At 40.1% G+C, this 24,578-nt stretch overlaps 2 protein-coding genes across 3 annotated transcripts in view; both read right to left on the bottom strand.

Annotated features, from left to right (window-relative positions):
- Positions 1-24,578, bottom strand: part of SYT9 (synaptotagmin 9) — a 210,776-nt gene that overhangs the window by 172,739 nt on the left and 13,459 nt on the right. The gene's annotated exons all lie outside the window — the stretch shown is intronic.
- On the bottom strand, positions 4,782-20,505 carry LOC113914357 (NADH dehydrogenase [ubiquinone] 1 alpha subcomplex subunit 3-like). Its single transcript, XM_035722805.1, has 2 exons — positions 20,458-20,505; positions 4,782-5,036 (listed from the first exon to the last, which is right to left on the bottom strand). Exons 1-2 carry the CDS (start codon positions 20,503-20,505, stop codon positions 4,782-4,784), a joined length of 303 nt encoding a protein of 100 aa, XP_035578698.1.

Raw genomic sequence — 24,578 nt, 5'->3', positions numbered from 1 at the left:
ACTCCAGCACCAAGGACAGCATCCAGCACACTGTAGTTTCACATAGGGTGAATGATTAGCCAGACTACATTACATCCTCATTTATGAAAAGCAGCAGAAAAGAGCCAAAAACAAGTTTGGAGGATAAAATGAAGCAAGGGGGAATAAGACGAAAAAGGAGAGAAAACATTCATGGATAGGGCACCAGAAGATGAGTGGAAAACAAAAAGAGAGACTAATGGAACAAGTAAGAGAAGGCAAAAATAAAGGATGGTGTCAAAGTCACTTGTGCAGATTTTCATGAAGCTCAGACAAGTCTTTCCCAAGGGGAGTAATAAGGGAACTAACACTGATTGAGCTCTGAATGCCAGGTCCTGTCCAAATCCATGATCTCATTTATATCTTACAGTTCCCCTATCAACATTACTATCTTCCTTTTGCAGATAAGAAAACTGATACACCAAGAATTTAGGTAACTATCCTCAAGTTACACAAATATAAAGTAGGGAAGCAGTCTTTGAACACACTTTACATGCACTGCCCAGGAAGTATTTAACTGTAGAACAAAGGCAGATTCGATGGTAAAAAAAAAAAAAAAAAATTCCAAGCAGAAAATCTTATAAATGAAACTGTGATTTACCTTGTGATAGCTCAGCTCCCACTTTTCTTCCTTCCTTTCTTATAGCTCCTCTGAGAGCAAGCAGACTGGCCTGAAGTCAGCATTTGCCAAAATCTGATATGGAACTGATCTCAGGACCATCCATTCTTCCCCAGTCTCCTCTAGGGAAATGTGTGGCCTGCAGGGACCTAGGTCCCATCTCTACAATGAGGTGGCACTAGCCCCCCCCCCCTTTGCTACAGGCTCCAAATTTGGGCCGGTGGCAGTGCTCCTATCACAACAACCAGTGATCCTGGCCCATGCTATGTGGTCCAGCACTGCGTTTCCGTGTTCTAGCAATACCCCTTAAATGTACACTTCTGGAAATGCGTGGTTTGCAGCAGATATAGGCCTCAGCTAAGGCACCCATCGGGACCAAAGGAAAATGCTTTCTAAATTGACATTAAAAATGAGCTTGGAGCTAAAATATATATTGTATGATTTTATATTGGGAAAAAAAAAACCATTCTCGACCTTTTTCCAAACTTCTGTAACAATAAAATAGCTTTGTCATGACAGCATTCACAGATACAAGGGAAAGAAGGCTACTTACTCCTGTAGCTGAACAACAGCTCACACAGTGGCTATTATGCCTCAGGTTCCTTCATTTTAAATCGTCCCTCTCCGGGTAGAAGCAGAATCCTTACAGGCAGAGCCCTTGCAGGCTTCCCTCATCTTCCCCACTCTTTAAATTTACTAGACTTTGCAGATTTTTATCAAATATTCTCCACACCTGATGAGATACACACACACACACACACACACATACACACATACATACATTTATACACATACATATTTCTTGTGCATCTAAATATCAAAGCCAATACTTTCTCATGGAAGATTTTCACAAGAAATTAATTTTAACTGATTCAATTCATCATCTAACCGTGGTTACCAAGGATACCAAATAGCCAAAATCAGTTGGCTCCAACTTGCTTGTTAATCAGAAGATATTAACACAAAGCTGTGAAGAATTATCGTTGTCTAAGTAATCTGGCCAGAAACAGTCCCCCCTCCCAATGTCCCTCAGTCCTGAACTCAGTTAAAAACATTCCAGTCTATAATAATCATTAAAAACATGCAAGGTTTTTTTCCAGGATTTGAAATTCAGTGATTAGTATTTAGAAAAATGACCGCTAATGGTTTCACTTTAATTCCCTTCCTAATGAAGCACCAAACTGAGAATGGCTACTGATTTGATCTTATCCATCTGAAAGCAGATGATTCTCACCATAGCAGGTAATTGAGCATTCAGGTGACCTAGCTGAATCTGTCCTAAATCAAACAGCCCAGTAATGTATATGTATTAATAGAGGGTAGCATCAAACAGATGAGTCTAGTATGTGCCCTTGAGGGACAGAGGATTAAAATAAAAACACCCCAAACAAAAAAAATGTTTCTCCTTGCTAAAAGGTCAACATGGTTTTTTAAAAAAAGTACTCATAAGATTAAGTTTTGTCTAGTCTATAATGTATATCTAAAGAAGAACCAAAAAATTGATACTTTCTCTCCAAAAAGCACAGGCAATCAAGTTTCTTACTAATTAGTAGATCTGTTTACATTTTAAGAATATTAATTACATGTAATTCATTGCAATTATTCTGTCTCATTTTGTAGTTTGTCATTTTGTTTACAATGCCTTTTGCAAAAGGAAACACTGTTGTTATTGTGTTTGTCAAAATCTGTCGAGCTTGTCTTTTATGGTTGTTGGCTTTGGGGTCATGCTAAGGAAGGCTTCACCTACCTAAAATAATGCCCGAAACCAGCAGTTGCCACCCAACACCTATTTTTCCCTTTTCCCAAAAAACAACGAAACTTAAATTGCATTTGGAATTTGGCTTGACACCAAAAGACTACATTTCCCAGCTTTGGTATGGCCATGTGACTAAATTCTGAACAAGAGATGAGCACAAGTGTTGACAGGGACTTCCAAAAAGGTCTCATAAGAAGAGCAGACTTGGGCTGGAGGTGGACTCTTTTGTCTCTCCCAGGAATGTAAATGTGAGTGCTGGAATTTCAGCAGCCATCTTAGCCCATGAGGTGACTTTGAGTTAGAAGCTGTGCATGGGGCAAGTGGGTGGTACAATCAGTTAGGTGTCCAATTCTTGATTTAGGCTCAGGTTGTGATCTCAGGGTCATGGGATAAAGCCCCATGACAGGCTCCGTGCTCAGTGGGGAGTCTGCTTGGGATTCTCTCTCTCTCTCTCCCTCTCCCTCTGCCTCCCCCTCTGCTCATGCTGTCTCTAAAATAAATAAATCTTTTAAAAAAACGAACCTTCTGTATTTAAGCCACTGTTATTAATATTTTCCTGTCACATGTAGAGAATCCTGATTTTAAATTATCTTATAATTTCCTTTAGAATTTTAATGATTTTACTTTTTGTAAAATTTAAAACACATGACACATGTGGGTAATAGAGCAGAAATATAGTGCTTTTCCCAACACCATTTACTGAATAATCCAGTTCCTCCCCCCACTGATTTGAAATGCCATGTTTACCAAATACTATGATGCCATGTTACTCTGTTTCTGTTCTATTAGGTTTGTTTGTTTTTGCATAGTCTTTATTTTCTCTGAGAAGTGGAAGTTGAGAGTAGAGGTAGAGCTTCAGAGGAGGGAGAGAAGGCAAGGAAGAGGGCTGTAGTTACCAAGCAGCACTGAGGGCCCAGATGAAATGAGATTCTCCACATTACAGTGTAAGGATTAACAAGGGTAGACTCTGCATCAGAATGGCTGCGTTCAAATCCCAGCTCCATGGCTTACAGGCTGTGTGGAGGCAGATTCTTTGCCTTCGTCCTCTGTGAAATGGAGATAGCACTAGAACCTACCTCAAGGTGGCTGTGTTAAAGGAGTTATATAAAAAGCTTAGAATGATATCTGAAATCAGGTTCTATTATGTCTCATTGGTATTATTATTATAAATAGTTGTAATTGTTAACACTGTCACTGTCACCATCATCTTCTTAATATTAACATGGCAGCTTTTTCGTTTCCTAAGGTACAATCAAGAATAATGTTGAATTTTATCACATGCTTTTTTGGCGTCACCTGACATGATTGTGTTTGTTTGTTTCTCCAAAAACTTATGTATTGTGAATAAGACACCATTTCACACCCACTGGAATGCTATAATAAAAAGATAATGACGAATGTTGCCAAGGATGTGGAGAAATGGGAACCCGCACGTGCTACTGATGCAAATGTAAAATAGTGCGGCCATTTTGGAAAATGGTTTGGCAGTTCCTCAAAATGTTCAACACAGAATTATCAAATGACCCAGCAATTTCACTTCTGGGTATGGACCCAAGAGAAATGAAAACATACCTCCATGCAAAAACTTGTACCTAGTAGCAGTTATTCATAAAAGCCCCAAACTGTAAACAACCCAAACGCCCAGGAACAGGTGAATAGATAAATAAAATGTGGAATATCCATATAATGAAATATTAATCAGTAATAAAAAAGAAAGAACTAATGACACATTATACAACGTGGCTGGACCTCAAAACCAGCATGCAAAGTGAAAGAATCCAGTCACAAAAGAGATCACCTATTGTTGGATTCCATTTATACGAAATGTCCAGAAAAGGCAAATCTATAGAGACAGAAAGTAAACTAGAGGCCTTCTGGAACCAGGTAACAGTGAATGGACATGAGGGATCTTACTGGGGTAATGAAGATGCTCTAACTTTAGAGTGATGCTTGCACAATTTCATAAATTTACTAAATAATCACCAAATTGTATACTTAAAAGTGGCTGAATTATATACTATGTAAAATGTGCCTCAATAAAGTTATTTCTTTTAATGAGGGAATGGATGGAGAATAATTGAAAAAAAATGGGAGAAGTTTATGTTACTTATTTTGTGTAAACATGATCAAAACTTAAAACAAACAATTATGTATGTATAATATGTATACAACAAAACATACTCATGCAGTGATAGGTTTCCTAGTGCTTTACCATTCTTATATTCTCAGAGTAAACACCCAGTAGAAAATTCCACTGGGTTACACTATACACACTACATATAAGGCATTTTCTTTTAATCTCTTCTGTATCTTTTTTTTTGGGGGGGGGGTCGCTTTTCGCATTTTATTGGCTCAGGGGAGGGACCTTCTCCATGTCACCAGGAGTGCTCACAAGTTCTTCAGCCACTCCAAGCTTCGGCCCTGGGGGTCCTGGGGGTGGCTGGGCACGTTGGACATGTTCCCATCATCTCGGAGGGGCACTGGATAGTTGTAGGGCGTAGCCTGGTTGATCATGGTGGCGTATTTGGTGAAGGGGCTGAGGGTGGGCAGAACTAGAGCGAGGCCCCCAATGGTGAAGGACGCGACCAGCACCGGCTCCTTGGCCCAGGCATCCTTGAGGAAGGTGGCGAGTCTCCCAGATATCTTGGTTGAAGCGGTGGCCTCTTCTGTATCTGTTACTAAATCCTTCTTCTCATTCCCTTTGTTTTATATTTGCGTTTTCACATTCTTTTCTTGGTCAGAATAGCAAAATATTTACTTATGTATATTTCAAAAAAAAAACACATCTTGGTGTAATGTATGGTGATTAACAATAAAAAATTATTAAAAAAAACACATCTTGGTTTTGTTCATTAATACTGTTTTTGTTTGTGTTTTTATTTTTCACTTTCTAATTCATTAATATGTTCTTTTGTTTTTTTTATTTTTTATTGTTATGTTAATCACCATATATTACATCATTAGTTTTTGATGCAGTGTTCCATGATTCATTGTTTGTTCATAACACCCAGTGCTCCATGCAGAATGTGCCCTCTTTAATACCCATCACCAGGCTAACCCATCCCCCTGCCCCCCTCCCCTCTAGAACCCTCAGTTTGTTTTTCAGAGTCCATCATCTCTCATGGTTCATCTCTCCCTCTGACATACTCCCCTTTTCTTCCTCTCCTGTTATCTTCTTCTTTTTCTTTTTTCTTAACATATGTTGCGTTATTTGTTTCAGAAGTACAGATCTGTGATTCAACAGTCTTGCACAATTCACAGCGCTCACCGTAGCACATACCCTCCCCAATGTCTATCACCCAGCCACCCCATCCCTCCCACCCCCAACCACTCCAGTAACACTCAGTTTGTTTCCTGAGATTAAGAATTCCTCATATCAGTGAGGTCATGTGATACATGTCTTTCTCTGATTGACTTATTTCACTCAGCATAACACCCTCCAGTTCCATCCACGTCGTTGCAAATGGCAAGATCTCATTCCTTTTGATGGCTGCATAATATTCCATTGTGTATATATACCACCTCTTCTTTATCCATTCATCTGTCGAAGGGCATCTTGGCTCTTTCCACAGTTTGGCTATTGTGGACATTGCTGCTATAAACATTGGGGTACACGTACCCCTTCGGGTCCCTACATTTGTATCTTTTTGGTAAATACCCAGTAGTGCAATTGCTGGATCGAACGGTAGCTCTAATTTCAACTGTTTGAGGAACCTCCATACTGTTTTCCAGAGGGGTTGCACCAGCTTGCATTCCCACCAACAGTGTAGGAGGGTTCCCCTTTCTCCATATCCCCGCCAACATCTGTCGTTCCCTGACTTGTTAATTTTAGCCATTCTGACGGGTGTGAGGTGCTATCTCATTGAGGTTTTGATTTGGATTTCCCTGATGCCGAGCGATGTTGAGCACTTTTTCATGTGCCTGTTGGCCATTTGGATGTCTTCTTTGGAGAAATGTCTGTTCATGTCTTCTGCCCATTTCTTGATTGGATTATTTGTTCTTTGGGTGTTGAGTTTGATAAGTTCTTTATAGATTTTGGATACTAGCCCTTTATCTGGTGTGTCATTTGCAAATATTTTCTCCCATTCTGTCGGTTGTCTTTTCGTTTTGTGGACTGTTTCTTTTGCTGTGCAAAAGCTTTTTATCTTGATGAAATCCCAAGAGTTCATTTTTGCCCTGGCTTCCCGTGCCTTTGGCGATGTTTCTAGGAAGAAGTTGCTGCGGCTGAGGTCGAAGAGGTTGCTACCTGTGTTCTCCTTTAGGATTTGGATGGACTCCTGTCTCACGTTTAGGTCTTTCAACCATTTGGAGTCTCTTTTTGTGTGTGGTGTAAGGAAATGGTCCAGTTTCATTCTTCTGCATGTGGCTGTCCAATTTTCCCAACACCATTTGTTGAAGAGACTGTCTTTTTGCCATTGGACATTCTTTCCTGCTTTGTCAAAGATGAGTTGACCATAGAGTTGAGGGTCCATTTCTGGGCTCTCGATTCTGTTCCATTGATCTATGTGTCTGTTTTTGTGCCAGTACCATACTGTCTTGATGATGACAGCTTTGTAATAGAGCTGGAAGTCCGGAATTGTGATGCCGCCAGCTTTGCTTTTCTTTTTCAGTATTCCTCTGGCTATTCTGGGTCTCTTCTGGTTCCATACAAATTTTAGGATTATTTGTTCCATTTCTTTGAAAAAAGTGGATGGTATTTTGATGGGGATTGCACTGAATGTGTAGATTGCTCTAGGTAGCATTGACATCTTCACAATGTTGATTCTCCCAATCCGTGAGCATGGAACGTTTTTCCATTTCTTTGTGTCTTCTTCAATTTCTTTCATGAGTATTTTATAGTTTTCTGAGTACAGATCCTTTGCCTCTTTGGTTAGATTTATTCCTAGGTATCTAATGGTTTTGGGTGCAATTGTAAATGGGATAGACTCCTTGATTTGTCTCTCTTCGGTCTTGTTGTTGGTGTATAGGAATGCCACTGATTTCTGTGCATTGATTTTCTATCCTGCTACTTTACTGAATTCCTGTATGAGTTCTAGCAGTTTTGGGGTGGAGTCTTTTGGGTTTTCCACATACAGTATCATATCATCTGCAAAGAGTGAGAGTTTGACTTCCTCTTTGCCGATTTGGATGCCTTTGATTTCTTTTTGTTGTCTGATTGCTGTGGCTAGGACTTCTAATACTATGTTGAATAGCAGTGGTGAGAGTGGACATCCCTGCCGCGTTCCTGACCTTAGGGGAAAAGCTCTCAACCTTTCCCCAGTGAGAATGATATTCGCTGTAGGTTTTCCATAGATGGCTTTTATGATATTGAGGTATGTACCCTCTATCCCTATACTCTGAAGAGTTTTGATCAAGAAAGGATGTTGTACTTTGTCAAATGCTTTTTCTGCATCTATTGAGAGGATCATATGATTCTTGTTCTTTCTTTTGTTAATGTATTGTATCACATTGATTGATTTGCGGATGTTGAACCAGCCTTGCAGCCCAGGGATAAATCCCACTTGGTCGTGGTGAATAATCCTTTTAATGTACTGTTGGATCCTATTGGCTAGTATTTTGGTGAGAATTTTTGCATCCATGTTCATCAAGGATATTGGTCTGTAATTCTCTTTTTTGATGGGGTCTTTGTCTGGTTTTGTGATCAAGGTAATGCTGGCCTCATAAAATGAGTTTGAAGTTTCCCTTCCATTTCTATTTTTTGGAACAGTTTCAGGAGAATAGGTATTAATTCTTCTTTAAATCTTTGGTAGAATTCCCCTGGGAAGCCATCTGGCCCTGGGCTTTTGTTTCTTGGGAGATTTTTGATGACTGTTTCAATTTCCTTAGTGGTTATAGGTCTGTTCAGGTTTTCTATTTCTTCCTGGTTCAATTTTGGTAGTTGATACATCTCTAGGAATGCACCCATTTCTTCCAGGTTATCTAATTTGCTGGCCTAGAGTTGCTCATAATATGTTCTTAGAATTGTTTGTATTTCTTTGGTGTTGGTTGTGATCTCTCCTCTTTCATTCATGATTTTGTTGATTTGGGTCATTTCTCTTTTCTTTTTGATCAGTCTGGCCAGGGGTTTATCAATCTTGTTAATTCTTCCAAAGAACCAGCTCCTAGTTTCGTTGATCTGTTCTACTGTTCTTTTGGTTTCTATTTCATTGATTTCTGCTCTGATCTTTATTATTTCTCTTCTCCTGCTGGGTTTAGGCTTTATTTGCTGTTCTTTCTCCAGCTCCTTTAGGTGTAGGGTTAGGTTGTGTATTTGAGACCTTTCTTGTTTCTTGAGAAAGGCTTGTATTGCTATATACTTTCCTCTCAGGACTGCCTTTGCTGTATCCCAAAGATTTTGAACAGTTGTGTTTTCATTTTCATTGGTTTCCATGAATTTTTTTAATTCTTCTTTAATTTCTTGGTTGACCCATTCATTCTTAGTAGGATGCTCTTTAGCCTCCATGTATTTGAGTTCTTTCCGACTTTCCTCTTGTGGTTGAGTTCTAGTTTCAAAGCATTGTGGTCTGAAAATATGCAGGGAATGATCCCAATCTTTTGGTACCGATTGAGACCTGATTTGTGACCTAGGATGTGATGTATTCTGGAGAATGTTCCATGGGCACTAGAGAAGAATGTGTATTCCATTGCTTTGGGATGGAATGTTCTGAATATGTCTGTGAAGTCCATTTGGTCCAGTGTGTCATTTAAAGTCTTTATTTCCTTGTTGATCTTTTGCTTAGATGATCTGTCCATTTCAGTCAGGGGGCTGTTAAAGTCCCCCACTATTATTGTATTGTTGTCAATGTGTTTCTTTGCTTTTGTTATTAATTGCCTTATATAATTGGCTGCTCCCATGTTCGGGGCATAGATATTTACAATTGTTAGATCTTCTTGTTGGATAGACCCTTTAAGTAGGATATAGTGTCCTTCCTCATCTCTTATTACAGTCTTTGTTTTAAAATCTAGTTTGTCTGATATAAGGATTGCCACCCCAGCTTTCTTTTGGTGTCCATTAGCATGGTAAATGGTTTTCCACCCCCTCACTTTCAATCTGGGGGTGTCTTTGGGTCTAAAATGAGTCTCTTGCAGACAGCATATCGATGGGTCTTGTTTTTTAATCCAATCTGATAGCCTGTGTCTTTTGATTGGGGCATTGAGCCCATTTACATTCAGGGTAACTATTGAAAGGTACGAATTTAGTGCCATTGTATTACCTGTAAGGTGACTGTTAACTGTCTGTTGTCTGTGTTCGTTTCTGATCTTTGCTGCTTTTAGGTTCTCTCTTTGCTTAGAGGACCCCTCTCAATATTTCTTGGAGGGCTGGTTTCGTGTTTGCAAATTCCTTTAGTTTTTGTTTGTTCTGGAAGCTTTTTATCTCTCCTTCTATTTTCAATGATAGCCTAGCTGGATATAGTATTCTTGGCTGCATATTTTTCTTGTTTAGTGCTCTGAAGATATCTTGCCAGTCCTTTCTGGCCTGCCAGGTCTCTGTGGATAGGTCTGTTGCCAATCTAATGTTTCTACCATTGTAGGTTACATATCTCTTCTCCCGAGCTGCTTTCAGGATTTTCTCTTTGTCTCTGAGACTCGTAAGTTTTACTATTAGATGTCAGGGTGTTGACCTATTATTATTGATTTTGAGAGGGGTTCTGTGTGCCTCCTGGATTTTAATGCCTGTTTCCTTCCTCACATTAGGGAAGTTCTCTGCTATAATTTGCTCCAATATGCCTTCTGCCCCTCTCTCTCTCTCTTCTTCTTCTGGGATCCCAATTATTCTAATGTTGTTTCGTCTTATCGTATCACTTATCTCTCGAATTCTGCCCTCGTGATCCTGTAGTTGTTTCTCTCTCTTTTTCTCAGCCTCTTTATTTTCCATCATTTGGTCTTCTATATCGCTGATTCTCTCTTCTGCCTCATTTATCCTAGCATTTAGTGCCCCCATTTTTGATTGCACCTCATCAATAGCCTTTTTGATTTCGATTTGGTTAGATTTTAGTTCTTTTATTTCTCCAGAAAGGGTTTCTCTAATAACTTCCACGCTTTTTTCAAGCCCAGCTAGTATCTTTAAAGTCATGATTCTGAACTCTAGGTCCGACATCGTACTAATGTCCGTATTGAGTAGGTCCCTGGCTGACGGTACTACCTCTTGTTCTTTTTGCTGAGGTGATTTCTTTCGTCTTGTCATTTTGTCCAGAGGAGAATAGATGAATGAGAGAACAAAATGCTAACAGCTTTACAACGTCCCCAGCAAATATACTGTATACAAATCAGAAAAGACCTGAGACCAGGGGAAAAGAAAGGGAAAGAAAGAGAAAAAAAAAAAAAGATAAAAACAAAAACAAAACAATACAAAAAAAGCAGAATATGATCAAATATGATCAGGCTAGTGCATAGATCGGTGCCACACACTAGATTTTGGGCGTATTTTGGTCTGTTAGAAAAAAGTGCCTCCTAAAATTTCAAGGGAAGAAAGACATATATGTACAAAATAAGGGTTGATACAATGAAGGGATAGAAGATGACTGTAAAGATGAAAATTATAAAAGATTTTATAAAAGGACTTGATAAGATAAGTTGTTTGAAAAAAGAAAGAAGATTTAAGAAAAAAAAAAAGGAAAAAGGGAGAGAATGTGATCAGGCAGACTAGAACAAAGCCATACACTAGTGATTTAGGGTATATTTTGATCTGTTAGAAGAAACTGTATCTCAAAATTTTAAAGAGAGAACAACTTATATATATATGCCAAAAATAAGGGTAACTACTATGAAGGGATAAAATATGACTCTATAAATGAAAAATAAAAATTGTTTTGTTTTTTTTTTTTAAAGGGATTGATAAGATGTTGGTTGAAAAAGGGAAAAAGAAAAATAAAAAAAAACAGTCATCAAAAATTAACTTTGATGAAATAATGAATCATGGTAAAAAAAAAAAAAAGCCATGAATCTATGTGCAGTATTCCCCTAGCGCTGGAGTTCTCCCATTCTCCTTGATCGATCAACTTGGTCTTGGCTTGCTGGCTGTTTGTGCTGATCTTCTGGGGGAGGGGCCTGTTGCTGTGGTTTCCAAATGTCTTTGCCGGAGGGGGAATTGCCCCGCCCTGGTCGGTCCGGGCTAAGGAAGCTGCTCCAGTTTGCTCTCAGTAGCTTTTGTTCCCTACAAGCTCTCGGTACAGCTTTGGAGGACCAGGGCAGAAATGGTGGCCTCCCAATCTCCACCCGGAGGAGCTGAGAACTCGGGGCCCCGCTCCTCAGTGTGCCCCCAGAGAAAAGCAGTCACTTCCGTGTCCCCGGTCTCTGGCTGCACTCCGTGCTCACCCGGCCTGTGATCGAGCGTTGCTATCTCTGGCACCCAACCCCGCACGGAGTCTCCAAACCCAGCAGATCCCTGCAGTGCGTTCCCGCACCGCTCCTCCCCGGGAAGGAAGGGGAGTCTCCCCGGATCTGCTGCTTGTTGGGTCCCTGCTGGAGGAGCCGTGCCCCAACTGGGCCGCGGATCACAGTTTATGGCCACCCCGAGCTAAGAGCCCGTGACTCTGCTCCGTCTCTGCAGCCGGCTTCCCCGCTCTGATACCTGGGAGCTCTGGCGCACTCAGGCACCCCTGGTCTCTCTGTGACCCCAAGGGTCCTGAGACCACACTATCCCGGGAGGATTCCACCCCCCGCTTAACCACTGCAGCGACGTCCCTCCGCCGAGCCAACTTCTAAAAGGTCTGATTTTGTGCTCCGCGGCTCTATCACTTGCCAGAAGCGGCCGGCGGAGGCCCCTCCCCCGCCGTCTATCCTCCCGAATATCGCCTCGGATTCACTTCTCCGCACGTCCTACCTTCCAGTAAGTGGTCGCTTCTCTGTTCAGAGAGTTGTTGCTACTCTCCTGTTCAATCGCCTGTTGAGTTCGTAGGTGTTCAGAATGGTTTGATCCCTATTCAGCTGAATTCCTGAGACCAGACGAAATCTAGGTCTCCTACTCCTCTGCCATCTTGCTCTGCCCGCCTGTTCTTTTGTTTTTTACTAATGCTTTGCTCCTACATGTTTTTGGTTTATTTTTCCATTTCTAAGTTCATAAATGTAATGCTTGGTATATTCATTTTCTGTCACTCTATTTACTACAACCAATGAAAGTTATGAATTGTCACCTAAATATAGCTTTGGCTGCACTCCACAGTTTTAACATATGTGCTTTCATTTCTATAGTGTTTTCAATGTCTGTAATTTTCGTTTCCATATCTGATTTTTTAATTAAAGAGATCTCTGAAAGAGTTCAATTTTTAGGTGCTTAGGGTTCTGGTGATGTTGTGACTTGTTATTCACTTATTGATAATTTTATTGCACTACAGTCTGTAAATGTGGCCCATAAAATTTAATCTTTTGGAATTAATGTTCCTTTTTTATGGTACTGAAACATTTTTTAAAAAATGTTCCATGAACATTTCTTCTCTCTTGGTGACTAGGAAATTCCATTGGTATTTCACATGAATCAAACTTTTAGCAAAATTATTTCTATCCACTTCTTTTATCTATTGATGTGTCATTATCTATTGATGTGTCATTATCCCACTATAATTCTGATGTTTCTAACTCCTGAAGTTTAAACAAACTTAGTTCAATACATTCGAATATCACTTCATTTATTAAAAGTTAGTGACTGATAGGTCTCCATTGTTTATGGCACTATTTACCAAGCTAAAATAAGTCTTATTTGATGACTTTTATGTCACATGCAGTGTGTTTATTATAGGAATGTTAGTTTGATTAGCATGAGGCCTTAAAAAAGAGCAGAGAAGATGATATGAAATCCACAGAGGGGCACCTGGGTGGCTTAACTGGTTAAGCGTCCAACTCTTGATTTTGGCTCAGGTCATGATCTGAGGGTTGTGAGATGGAGCCCCACATCTGGCTCCATGCCCAGCATGGACACTGCTTGAGATTCTCTCCCTCTCCCTCTGCCCCTCCCCCACTTCTGCTCCCACTCTCTTTCCCAAAATAAATAAAACCTTTTTAAAAAAAATTCCACAGATATTTTGCACTTGTTATTTTAATATTTTCAATGAAGCTATTTCCTGAATATTTAAAAATCAGGTAGTGCACATCCAACTCTGATCCTCCTCTGACATTTCCCCATGTTCTAAGCTGCATTATTAAAGCCACTATTTAACACCCACTTCTGCCTGTTCCCTGAATTAAATCTGATGACTTTCCTTAGTGCTGTGACTGCAAGCCCTAAAACATCAGCTTTTACTATAAAGACATATTCTATAGGGCCCTCGTTTTGTGAATCTGTCCAATTCAACTTTCCATTTCCCACATACTGAGGCACTGGGAAGACAACTGTGATTGAGTCACTGACGTGTGAGACAATATAAAAATTAAAAGATCAAAAAAACCAATGTAATGGAAAAGAGCTGTGATTTTAATCTATATCGGCCTACCGAGTGGATCCTCTCAAACTGAACCTATGGGGATTAGATTCCCCCCAGAGAAGCCTGCAGTAATCCACACATAAATGGCCTCTGAAGCAGTGTGGGGTTAGAAGCAATAGATGCTCCTCCCAACAGCATGTGGAAGGAAAAAAGAAACACTTTGGGGGATTTTCTAGCTCTCTTTGCAGACTCTCTCTGAAATAGATTACATGACATGATGAGTTTTAGCTACCTAAAAATTAAAGTAATACACACAAAGTACTTTAAAAGCCCCAGAGAAGGATGACCTATAAATTCAGTATATTACAGTGACATTAAATCTAAAGTAGCAATTGTGGTGGAACAGATTGAAGAACAGCAAACAACAGTTCTCTCCTTCCCTCTGAAATAACTGGGGAAGACTTCAGAGCTAGTTCAGCTATGCTACCTATCACTTGACATTCATAGTATTTGAAAAAAAAAATCACCATTGAAAATACGTTTGACCTGAGATTTTCAGCGTAAAGTGTTAAAAGTGGTTCGAATGTGGCCCCTTGTTTATGTCTCTTTCTTTGTTTCCCGGGTTTTTCTGATAGGAAATGAACATACCGGCAAGAACAAGTGATAGACTACAGGAATCAAGCAACCATGTTCTTCTCTAAGCTCACAGCCTAGTTAGAGTTTTTACAGAGCTGATTTACAGTATGGTTATCCTAAATTAAAAGTTAAGTGATAATCATATTACATGTCTAGCAATAGAGAAGACCATGATTTTCGTTACTGCCAGGATGCTACAGTTACATCCTACAGCTAAATTTTCTACAGAATGTATTATTAGTTGTGCCAAGAGCAGCTGTACTAATAATTTGGGATAACTCCCACTGTGGTTAAAAAAAAAAAAAAGGATCAATGATAGTAAAAATATTTTCATGCAAGGATTTCCTTGCCTAATATAACAATTTTATACAGATGGTTGAAGCATTTATTTTGACAATGGGGTTGTAAAAAATAATTTCAATCCATAAAGGCCATAAACCCATGTCATTTGCAACCCCGGATGCATGCCAGACTCATGTGTAGGGGTACTTTAGGAATCACCCCTAAAGATTCTGATTTAGTCAGTCAGGGTACAGCGCAGTTATGTCTTCAAAAGTTCCCACAAATGATTCTGATGCATAGTCAGAACTAAGAATCATTTCCCCAAAATCTTCAAGTTGGAAGGAGCCTTAGCATTCAACCATTTCTCACCCTTCCTGATTTCTAGTAACTTCTTCCCTATAGTCCTCCAGTCAACTGTCCTGGATGTCTGCATCAGATCTCCTATACAACCTCAAACTTAATGTATTTAAAATTAATCTTATTTTTCTCCCCATAAAACATGTTCAAGGGGCACCTGATTGGCTTATTTGGGGTTAAGCCTCTGCCTTCGATTCAGGTCATGATCTCAGGGTCCTGGGATCAAGCCCTGCATCTGTCTCTCTGCTCAGTGGGGAGTCTGCTTCTCCCTCTCTCTCTCTCTGTACTCTCCCCCTCTCCCTCTCAAATAAATAAAATCTTTAAAAAAATATTTTTAAAAAACCATGCTCAACTTCTTGTCACAAACCTAATAAATCACATGACCATCCTCCCAGGCACTTATGCCATAAATCAGAGAATTAGGATCCTTCTGCTTTGTCTCAGCATACCGATTATTTTTACCCCTTAAATATGTTTTATATCAATCCCCTCTTCTCCAATTCCATTACCTTAAAATATTAATTCAACACTTCTGCCTAGACAAATACTAATAGTCTACTACTTCTGGTGTTTTCTCTAAAATCTCCAGGCTTTGAATCTCGTACTGCCTAACTGCACCACTCCACTCCAGCTGCCCCTCCTTGTCACAGATGTCTACATTCCTCAGGCCACTTCCCCACTTCCCTCCATTCCCGGCTTGTTGTCACTCTCTCCAACACTACTTTTGTCTTAACTTGTGGTTAATTCAATACTTCCAAAACCACAGTCTTTCTGTTCTTGTCCCTGTCTCCTTCAGTAACTTGTCCTTCACCCAACCTTAGGGCCTCACTCCACAATCACACCCCAGACCTGGTTATAACCAACAACTGCAGCCCCTCCTTTTCACTGCATTCCCAATAGTCACCCCACACCAGAGGACCTACAACCCTCTAATCCTACCAACTCTTCACGACCTCGACATGTCCACTTTCCCCTCTTTAGTCAGACGAGATTTCAGAGTCGATCATCCCAATCCCTCCATCCTATACGCCCTCAAATCTTTTGTCCCTCTCTCGTTGTCATACATCAGCGTGACCCTTCTTAAACACAACCCCTGTCTCTTCATGCCTGCACAAACACAGGTGCATGTAGTGGGAAAAACATTCACGCCTGTGGTGGTGGGTAGCACTTTAAATACACAATCACTACCTTCAAGCGGGCCCTTAAAGTTGCCCAGCAATTACCCTGCACTTCTCTGATCCACTCACTCTCCCATCTCCTGGCCTATCATTTACACCTCTCCTGTTTTCACCCCCCACCTCCTCACTTGCAGCTGGTAACCTGCCTGTTTCCTTTTGCACTAATAATGGAATAGCGATCATAAGACAAACTTCTATATAATCTCCAAACCATATCTGCCCACCCGGGCTCATATACTCTGCCCTGACTCCTTGTCAATGAATGAAATGTTGAAAAACCCACCTACTCAAGTACTCAGCCAATTCGATCCCCTATGTCATTTTTTTTTTAATTGAAGTATAATTAACATACACTATTATTAGTTCCAGGTGTACAATATAATGAGTCAGCAATTCTACACATTCCTCAGTGCTCATCATAATAATTGTACTCTTAGTCCCCTTGACTTGTTTCACCCATCCCCCTACCCACCTCCCCTCTGATAACCATCAGTTTGTTCCCTATATTTAAGACTTTGTTTTTCAGTTTCTTTTTGTTTGTTCATTTGTTTTGTTTCTTAAATTCCACATATGAGTGAAATCACATGGCATTTGTCTTTTGACTTATTTCACTTAGCATTATAGGCTCTAGATCCATTCACATTGTTGCAAATGTCAAGGTCTCATTCTTTTTTATGGTTGAGTAATATTTCAGTGTTTGTGTGCCATGTCTTCTTTATCCATTCATCTATGGATGGATACTTGGGTTGCTTCCCTATCTTGGCTGTTGTAAATAATGCTGCAATAATATAGGCATAGGCATGCATGTATCTTTTTGAAATAAGTGGGTTTTTTTCTTCCTTTGGGTAAATACTCAGTATTGGAATTACTGGATCACATGTAATTCTGTCTTAAATTTTTTGAGGAACCTCCATACTGTTTTCCGCAGTGTCTGCACCAGCTTGCATTCCCACCAACAGTGCACGAGCGTTCCTTTTCTCCACATCCTCACCGACACTTGTTGTTTCTTCTTGATTTTAGCCATTCTGATAGGTGTAAGGTGATATCTCATTCTGGTTTTGATTTGCATTGCCCTGATGATTAGTAATGCTAAAAACCTTTTTATGTGTCTGCTGGCCATCTATATGTCTTTTTTGGAAAAATGTCTATTCAGGTCCTCTGCCCATTTTAATCAGATTTTGGTGAATTTTTTCAGTTTTGTTTTTGTTTTTTTGGTGTTGAGTTGCATAAGTTCTCCATCTACCTTGGATATATCAAAATATCAATCAATACCAATATCAAATGTACCAATTGCAAATATCTACTCCTATTTAGTAGGTTGCCTTTTTGTTTTGCTGATGGTTTCCTTCACTGTGCAAAAGCTTTTTATTTTGTTAGAATCCCAATAGTTTATTTTTACTTTTGTTTCCCTTGCCTGAGGAGACATCCTCTGCGTGATTTTTAACTTCTCTCTAGCATCCAATTATGAATTATGTAATTACGAATATGTAATTATTTTCTCCTCTCTTTAAAAACCATCTTTTGACTTATTTTCTCCTCCCTTTTCTTTCACAATAGAATTCAAAAATGTAGTATATGTTCCCTTCAACTTTTCTCAAAGAGACTGTAGTCAGACTATCACTGACTCCACTTGCCCACAACTCCTTCAGAATCCCTCAGTTCAACGTCACCAATGAAGCTCCATGTTGCTAAATGCAATGATCAGTCCTGGGTTCTCATCTTACTTGACCTTTCAAGTACATTTCACAAGGAGGATCACTCTCTCCTTCCAGGAATACTGTCTGCACTTCCAGGCCACCATATTCCTGATTTTTCTCCCACTGTACTTGCTGATCCTTGTCAGTCTCTTTTGTTGTTCCCTTCTCATCTTCCTAACCTCTAACTAGTTGTTTGACTTCTTCTTTTTTTAATCTTCATTCCTTAGTAAGTGCATCTAGTTTCTGAGCTTTAACTATCCTCTCTATGCTGATAGCTCCTAAATGGGTATCTACAGGCTACACTTCTTTCTTGAGCACCTAGGAAGGATATCCCAATACCCATTCAAGAATACTGCTCCAATAATTGTCCCCCTTTGTCCTACATCATGTATTTTTGTTCTTCACTAGATCATTTCCATCACATTAGTGATGTTCTCTCTCACATTTTACAACAAAAACAAAAAACCCTTGATCTCATTTCCCTCACCAACTAATTACTTATTTCTCTGGTATCTGCAGAAAAATTTGTAATAGTCTATACTCACTGCCCCACTTTTGCCAGTCAATTCCTCTTACAGCCACTCCAATCAGGCTCTTATCCCCACCTCTTCACCAAAACTGCTTGTCAACATCACTTCCGAGGACCTCTACGTACTAAAGGCAGTGGTCAGTACTCAGTGTTCATTCTACTTGACCTAATGGTAGCACTGACACAACTTTTACGTCCTCCTCTTTGATATGCCATTTTCTTGGCTTCTCATTTTGGCTTTCAGGTCAATACTCTTAGATTTTCTGGTCCATCTTTATTAGTTTTCTTTTGCTGGTTCCTCAATTTCTCTCCATCCTCCTAGTGTTGGAGAGCTCCAGAATTCAGTGCTGGCCCTCCTCTCTCCTTTATCTTCCTGGATCATTTCAGCCAGACTCATTTTAAATATCATCTCTATGCCTACAATACTCCCATTTATATCTTCAGTCCAGCCATCTTTCCTCAACTCCAGGCTCATATATCCAATTTCCTAATCTGTAGCCCCACTTGACTCACTCACTAATAAGCATTTCCAACTTAACACATCCAACACTGAGCTCTTAATCATTCCCCTCTAACTTACTTCCCCTACACCTCTATTCCCTTGCTCAGGCCAAGTTTTGGGAGTCATTCTGATTCCTCTCTCTTTCATACCCCACATCCACCCATTGGTAAATCCTGTCAGCTCTACTTCAAGCTACCTGGAGTCTGACCACTTCTATCACCACTGCCATCACTCAGGTCCAAGCCACCATTATCTCTCACATAAATGATTACAACAGTCACGTAATTCTTCTCCCTGACTCCACCCTTACTCTTCTACAGTCTGGTCAAAGTGATCCTTTCTATTCTTAAGGCAGACATTATCACTGCTCTGCTTAAAACTTTCTGATGACTTCCCATCTTACTCTGAGTAAAAGTCATATTCATTACAATGGCTTATAGGGCCCTATGATCACTCTGCCATCACCTTTCCAACCTCACCTATGTCTCTCTCTTCCTTGCCCGACTAATACCTGGCATGTGCCTGTCTCAGGACCTTTAAACGTGTTGTTCCCCTGCCTGGAATGCTCTTCCCCTGGCATGTGCATGCCTTGCTCCCATCATTTCCTTCTGACCTTTACTCATCAACTTTCCATGGTGCCATTTTGGTCCCCACCCCTATTCTCTTTCCATGTTTTATTTTTCTTCTTAGCACTTATTACCATCTAACACACTATGTAATTAGTTAATTTATTTATGTATTATCATTTTCCTCTCAGCAACATAAAAGTTCCACAAAGGCAAGCTTTTCATTTTGTTTGGCTCCCTACTACATGTACAATGCTGTATCTAGGTATCTAGATATGTACCCTACATAGAACAGAGCCTTACACATAGGAGATGATCAATAATCATTTGATGAGTAAGTAAATGTCGTTTTCAATCATGATCTCTCCAATCAACCCTCATCCTCTCTCCAGAGTGATATAATTAGAAGAAAAATCTGTTCACCTTAATTTTTAGCTTAAAACCCTTTAATGGGTCTGTAGTGTTACAGCTGATGCAAACTGAAATGTCTTCAGTAGCCAGGGATATCCTCTTAATGTGATAAGGAGAGTTCATTCAGGTGGGCAGGGGAAGGGAGGATAAGAAAAGTAGAGAGTGTATGACCCGCCTAAGGGCATTCAGTCCAATTATTTTAACAAATTGTGCCCAATACTTGGCAGCCCCTGTATGTAGAATAAAGAACCATCTCCACAGCCTGGCTTGGTAGGCACTATGGATGGATACTGGGCCCTATAATATCAGAGAAAACAGACTGTGCATATCCACAAACTGACTGGTTGCAATGCAACTGAACACGTTGCTTTTTCATTATTAAACAGGCAAGGAAGCAAGATGTCACTGTTGGCATAGTCTGAAATTATATCTGGAGCCCAGATGTTTGAACCAGATGACTAAACTTGCTAAAGGCAATTATGTGAGGTAATTATACCTGAGTTTCAGGGTAACATGATTGGGGACCTAAAATAGGTGATCTCCCATTCAGTGATTCTGTCAGGAACTTACCTTGAACAGGAAGAGCATCATTACCACCCACTTGAGCTTATTTCCCATTCTTCGAGGAACCAGAAAGACTTGAGATGTGCACTCACAGAACTTCCCTCATCCTGAAATCTCCAAGAGTACTTTGCTGAGAATGGATCCTTTGGACTCATTACAGTAAATTGTACTTCTTTCAAGATTTCTACATCAGAGTGCTCCAGCCCAAGTCCTCTGTGGGACTTTTAACAATGGCATACAAGACTTCCACGATCTGACCAGTATTCACCAGAACAGACTCATCCTTCAATAGTCCCATCACATACTTCACTTCCTATTACTACCCTCTCCTGTCATAGGACGTTTATAAATTCCTAGAAGGTCCTTCCTACCCACACATTCCAGGCAAAACGCTCCACCCAAGAATTAACTTCTCTAGGAATCCTCTGCGGATACACTCAAGCTTGTTAATTACTTCTCTCCTCTTTTCCTGCACTGTGTCCCATATATATCTCCCTTCCTGTCTTCATTTTATTAATTGCAATTACTGTTTTATCTCAACTCCATAGGGGCAGTAACTATGTTTAATGGATCTTTGAATTACTAATGCCTAACCTAGTACCTGGCAATTATGAGGCACTCCAATGTCTTCTTAATTTGACTTAATTATAATTAGAAAAGAGTGATCTGGTCAGTATGGCTAAAGTAAGGCTTCATAAGTGCTGGGAGAGAAGGAGGAGGTGGAAAGAGGGAAAGAGAACATAGAGAAAAAGAGATCAAAGTTATATTACAAATTTTTTTCATATTTCAAATAAATAAAGGCAGTACTTTGCATTGGAAAGACTGTTACAATGTGTCAATTTTTTCTTTGCCATTATGGGCAGAATGTGAAAAACTCTATAAACTCTCAACATTGTTCAATTAAAGCTTAACTCCTCCCCCCCCAAAAAAGAGAATTACAATGAATCCCTATTTGTTGCTGCAACCTTAAAATTTTAAAAGGCAGTCTAGTATACTGATTGATTGTAGTCAGACAATGAATGCAATCATTCACTGCACAGTGACCTAATCCTTCTGTGAGCTAATCTGACAATATTTATATTTTAACTAATGCAAATTAGCAATAAAAACATTAAGATTCTCAAAAATAAACTGCTACATGATAGTAAACACAGAAAATTCACATAAGAAATATAGGTAGGTTTAAAGTATTAAAAATATTCAATCCCACCACCACCAGCAAAAAAATACAAATTGAACCAGGTAGTCACTTAAAACCTGTTAAATTAGCAAGTTTTGTGTTTATTTTTTTTAAGCCTTTTTTTTAAGATTTTTTATTTATTTTTTGACAGAGAGAGACAGTGAGAGAGGGAACACAAGCAGGAGGAGTGGGAGAGGGAGAAGCAGGTTTCCTGTGGAGTGGGGAGCCCGATGTGGGACTCGATCCCAGGACCCTGGAATCATGACCTGAGCCGAAGGCAGATGCTTAATGACTGAGCTACCCAGGCACCCCAAATTAGCAAGTTTTTGTTCACATTATTACCACCTAATGCTAGTGGATATACTGTTCATTTGTAGCAGGGATAGTTGGCATAAATCTTGTGAAAATTAATAATGGGAAACCTCACTAACATGGAGTCAGGAAGTTTGGGAACGGGTGCTCCCACACCCTACCACCCTACCACTCTTAATCGACTGCAGACCTAATAGGAAGAGATGGATCTGCCCCTGCACATGGATGCTACTTTACTATCCCAGCTGAGGACGACATGCTTTCCTATCCCCTCCTCCACTCAGCCAATGAGAAGTCACCACACTTGGAACCCAATTTACTCCAATGGACTTTTAGTTTATAACAGCCTTCCCAACTAACACCTTTCCTCCTTAAAAAAGTGTACCTTTGTTCTCCAGACTTCCTACGGTTTTGCCACAGCTTGTTTGTCCCAGATAGCAATTCTCTTTTATTCCTGAATACACCCATCTTTTGCTGGTAAAATATCTGGAAGCTTCTATTTTTAAGTTTGACAATCTACAGGAAAGCAATTTGAACCCGATGTTGATAATTTATCATTAAGAAATTTTCCACCTCTTCCTCTTCAAGGAGGTGGCTGAGCTGGTTGGTGGTCATGGTCTTGTGGCAGATGTAGAGATGCAGATCTTTGTAAGACCCTGAGGGCAAGACCATCATCCTTGAAGTTGAGCCCAATGACACCACCGAGGATGTCAAAGCCAAAATCCAAGACAAGGAGGGCATCCCACCTGACCAGCATCATCTGATTCTTGCAAGCAAACAGCTGGAGGATGGCTGTGCTCTCAGACTACAAAATCCAGAAAGAATCCATCCTGCACTTGGTGCTTGGCCTGTGGGTTGGCATCATGGAGCCTTCCCTCTGCCAGCTAGCCCAGAAATACAACTGCCCTCCACTGGCTCTCTTTTGCTGGCAGGGCAGCCTCCTGCCAAAGCCCCAAGGCCCTGGGGCTACAATATAGTTTCATTTTCATAGACTGGAGAAGGAAGGAAGGAAGGAAAGAAGGAAGGAAGGAAGGAAGGAAGGAAGGAAGGAAGGGAGAGAGGGAGGGAGGAAAGAAAGAAGGAAGGAAGGAAGGAAGGAAGGAAGGAAGGAAGGAAGGAAGGAAGGAAGGGAAAGGGAAGGGAAGAAATTGTCCCAAAAGGGAGAATACTATAGATACATCACAGTATTTTTAGGTAATAAAAAATTAGAAGCTAGAAATGCCCAAAAAGCATAGTTAAGTGAAAAAGATTTACCTACTCTCCGGAATATAGATATATAGTCATCCTAAAAATTGCACAATGACTGTTCATCATGGAAAAAATACAATAATAATAATAATGGTTACTATTTATTGAGCATTTACTATGTGCTGGGTACTATGGTAAGTATTTTTTTTCCTTTTTTTTTTTAAGTAGGCTCCACACCCAGCATGGATCCCAGTGAGGGGCTTGAACTCATGACCCTAAGATCACGAACTGAGCTGAGATCAAGAGTCAGACGCTTAACTGACTGGGCCACTCAGGCACCCCTATGGTAAGTATTTCACATGCATTGTGAGATAGGTACTAAAATAGGGTTTCTAGATTTAGCATATAAAAATATAAAGTGCACAGTTCAATCTGAATTTCAGATAAATAATAGGTATTTAATATATGTCCGTCCCATGCAATATTGCTCATCTGAAATTCAAATTGAACAGGGCATCCTATATTTTACCTGAATACTGGCAATCCATTATACTGATGATGAAACGTAAGACACAGAAATCGCCTAGGGACATACAGCTAATGAGCAGTGATAACATACTAAGCACACGAAAAAAGTAGAATAGAAACGTTTGTGTCTGAGGGATTATAAATGGGTAAAACGTATGCATGCCCACGGATCACAGCTGAGAGGAAGCAGTGAGAGGTGATACCTCTGCCCCCAAAATCTCTGGAGCACTGGGTCTGGGCACTGTGCTACGGCAGCCTTCCATTCCCATTGTACAGATGAATAAACTGAAGAATTAAATATTGTGCTCCAAGTCATAAAGCTAGTAAGAGCAGGATCAGATTCTGACTCTAAAGCTCTTGCTTTATTCCACTTTGTCATCTTGATTTCCCAGGTGAGTTTTTTTTTCCCCCCTTCAGGTGCAGTTCCATCAGTGTTGATATAAAAGTTTTTGTGTGAGGCGGAGCAAGATGGCGGAGAAGCAGGAGACCTAGATTTCGTCTGGTCTCAGGAATTCAGCTGAATAGGGATCAAACCATTCTGAACACCTACGAACTCAACAAGAGATCGAAGAGGAGAGTAGCAACAACTCTCTGATCAGAGAAGCGACCACTTACTGGAAGACAAAATGACAAGACGAAAAAAATCACCTCAGCAAAAAGAACAAGAGGTAGTACTGTCAGCCAGGGACCTACTCAATACGGACTTAGAGTTCAGAATCATGACTTTAAACATACTAGCTGGGCTTGAAAAAAGCGTGGAAGTTATTAGAGAAACCCTTTCTGGAGAAATAAAAGAACTAAAATCTAACCAAGTCGAAATCAAAAAGGCTATTGATGAGGTGCAATCAAAAATGGGGGCACTGGGGCGGAGCAAGATGGCGGAGGAGTAGGAGACCTAGATTTCGTCTGGTCTCAGGAA

Source organism: Zalophus californianus, chromosome 11 (genome assembly GCF_009762305.2).
Source record: "Zalophus californianus isolate mZalCal1 chromosome 11, mZalCal1.pri.v2, whole genome shotgun sequence".
Classification (NCBI taxonomy): Eukaryota; Metazoa; Chordata; class Mammalia; order Carnivora; family Otariidae; genus Zalophus; species Zalophus californianus.
Note: the sequence above shows the minus strand (reverse complement) of the source record. Positions and strands in the feature narration are given on the sequence as shown.

Bases quoted from the DNA above. Each gene is read 5' to 3' on its own strand.
- LOC113914357 (XM_035722805.1), bottom strand. From the start codon at position 20,505: ATGGGAAATAAGCTCAAGTGGGTGGTAATGATGCTCTTCCTGTTCAAG. The intron at 5,037-20,457 runs GTAAGTTCCTGA...GCTTCAACCAAG, and splicing joins TGATGCTCTTCCTGTTCAAG to ATATCTGGGAGACTCGCCAC.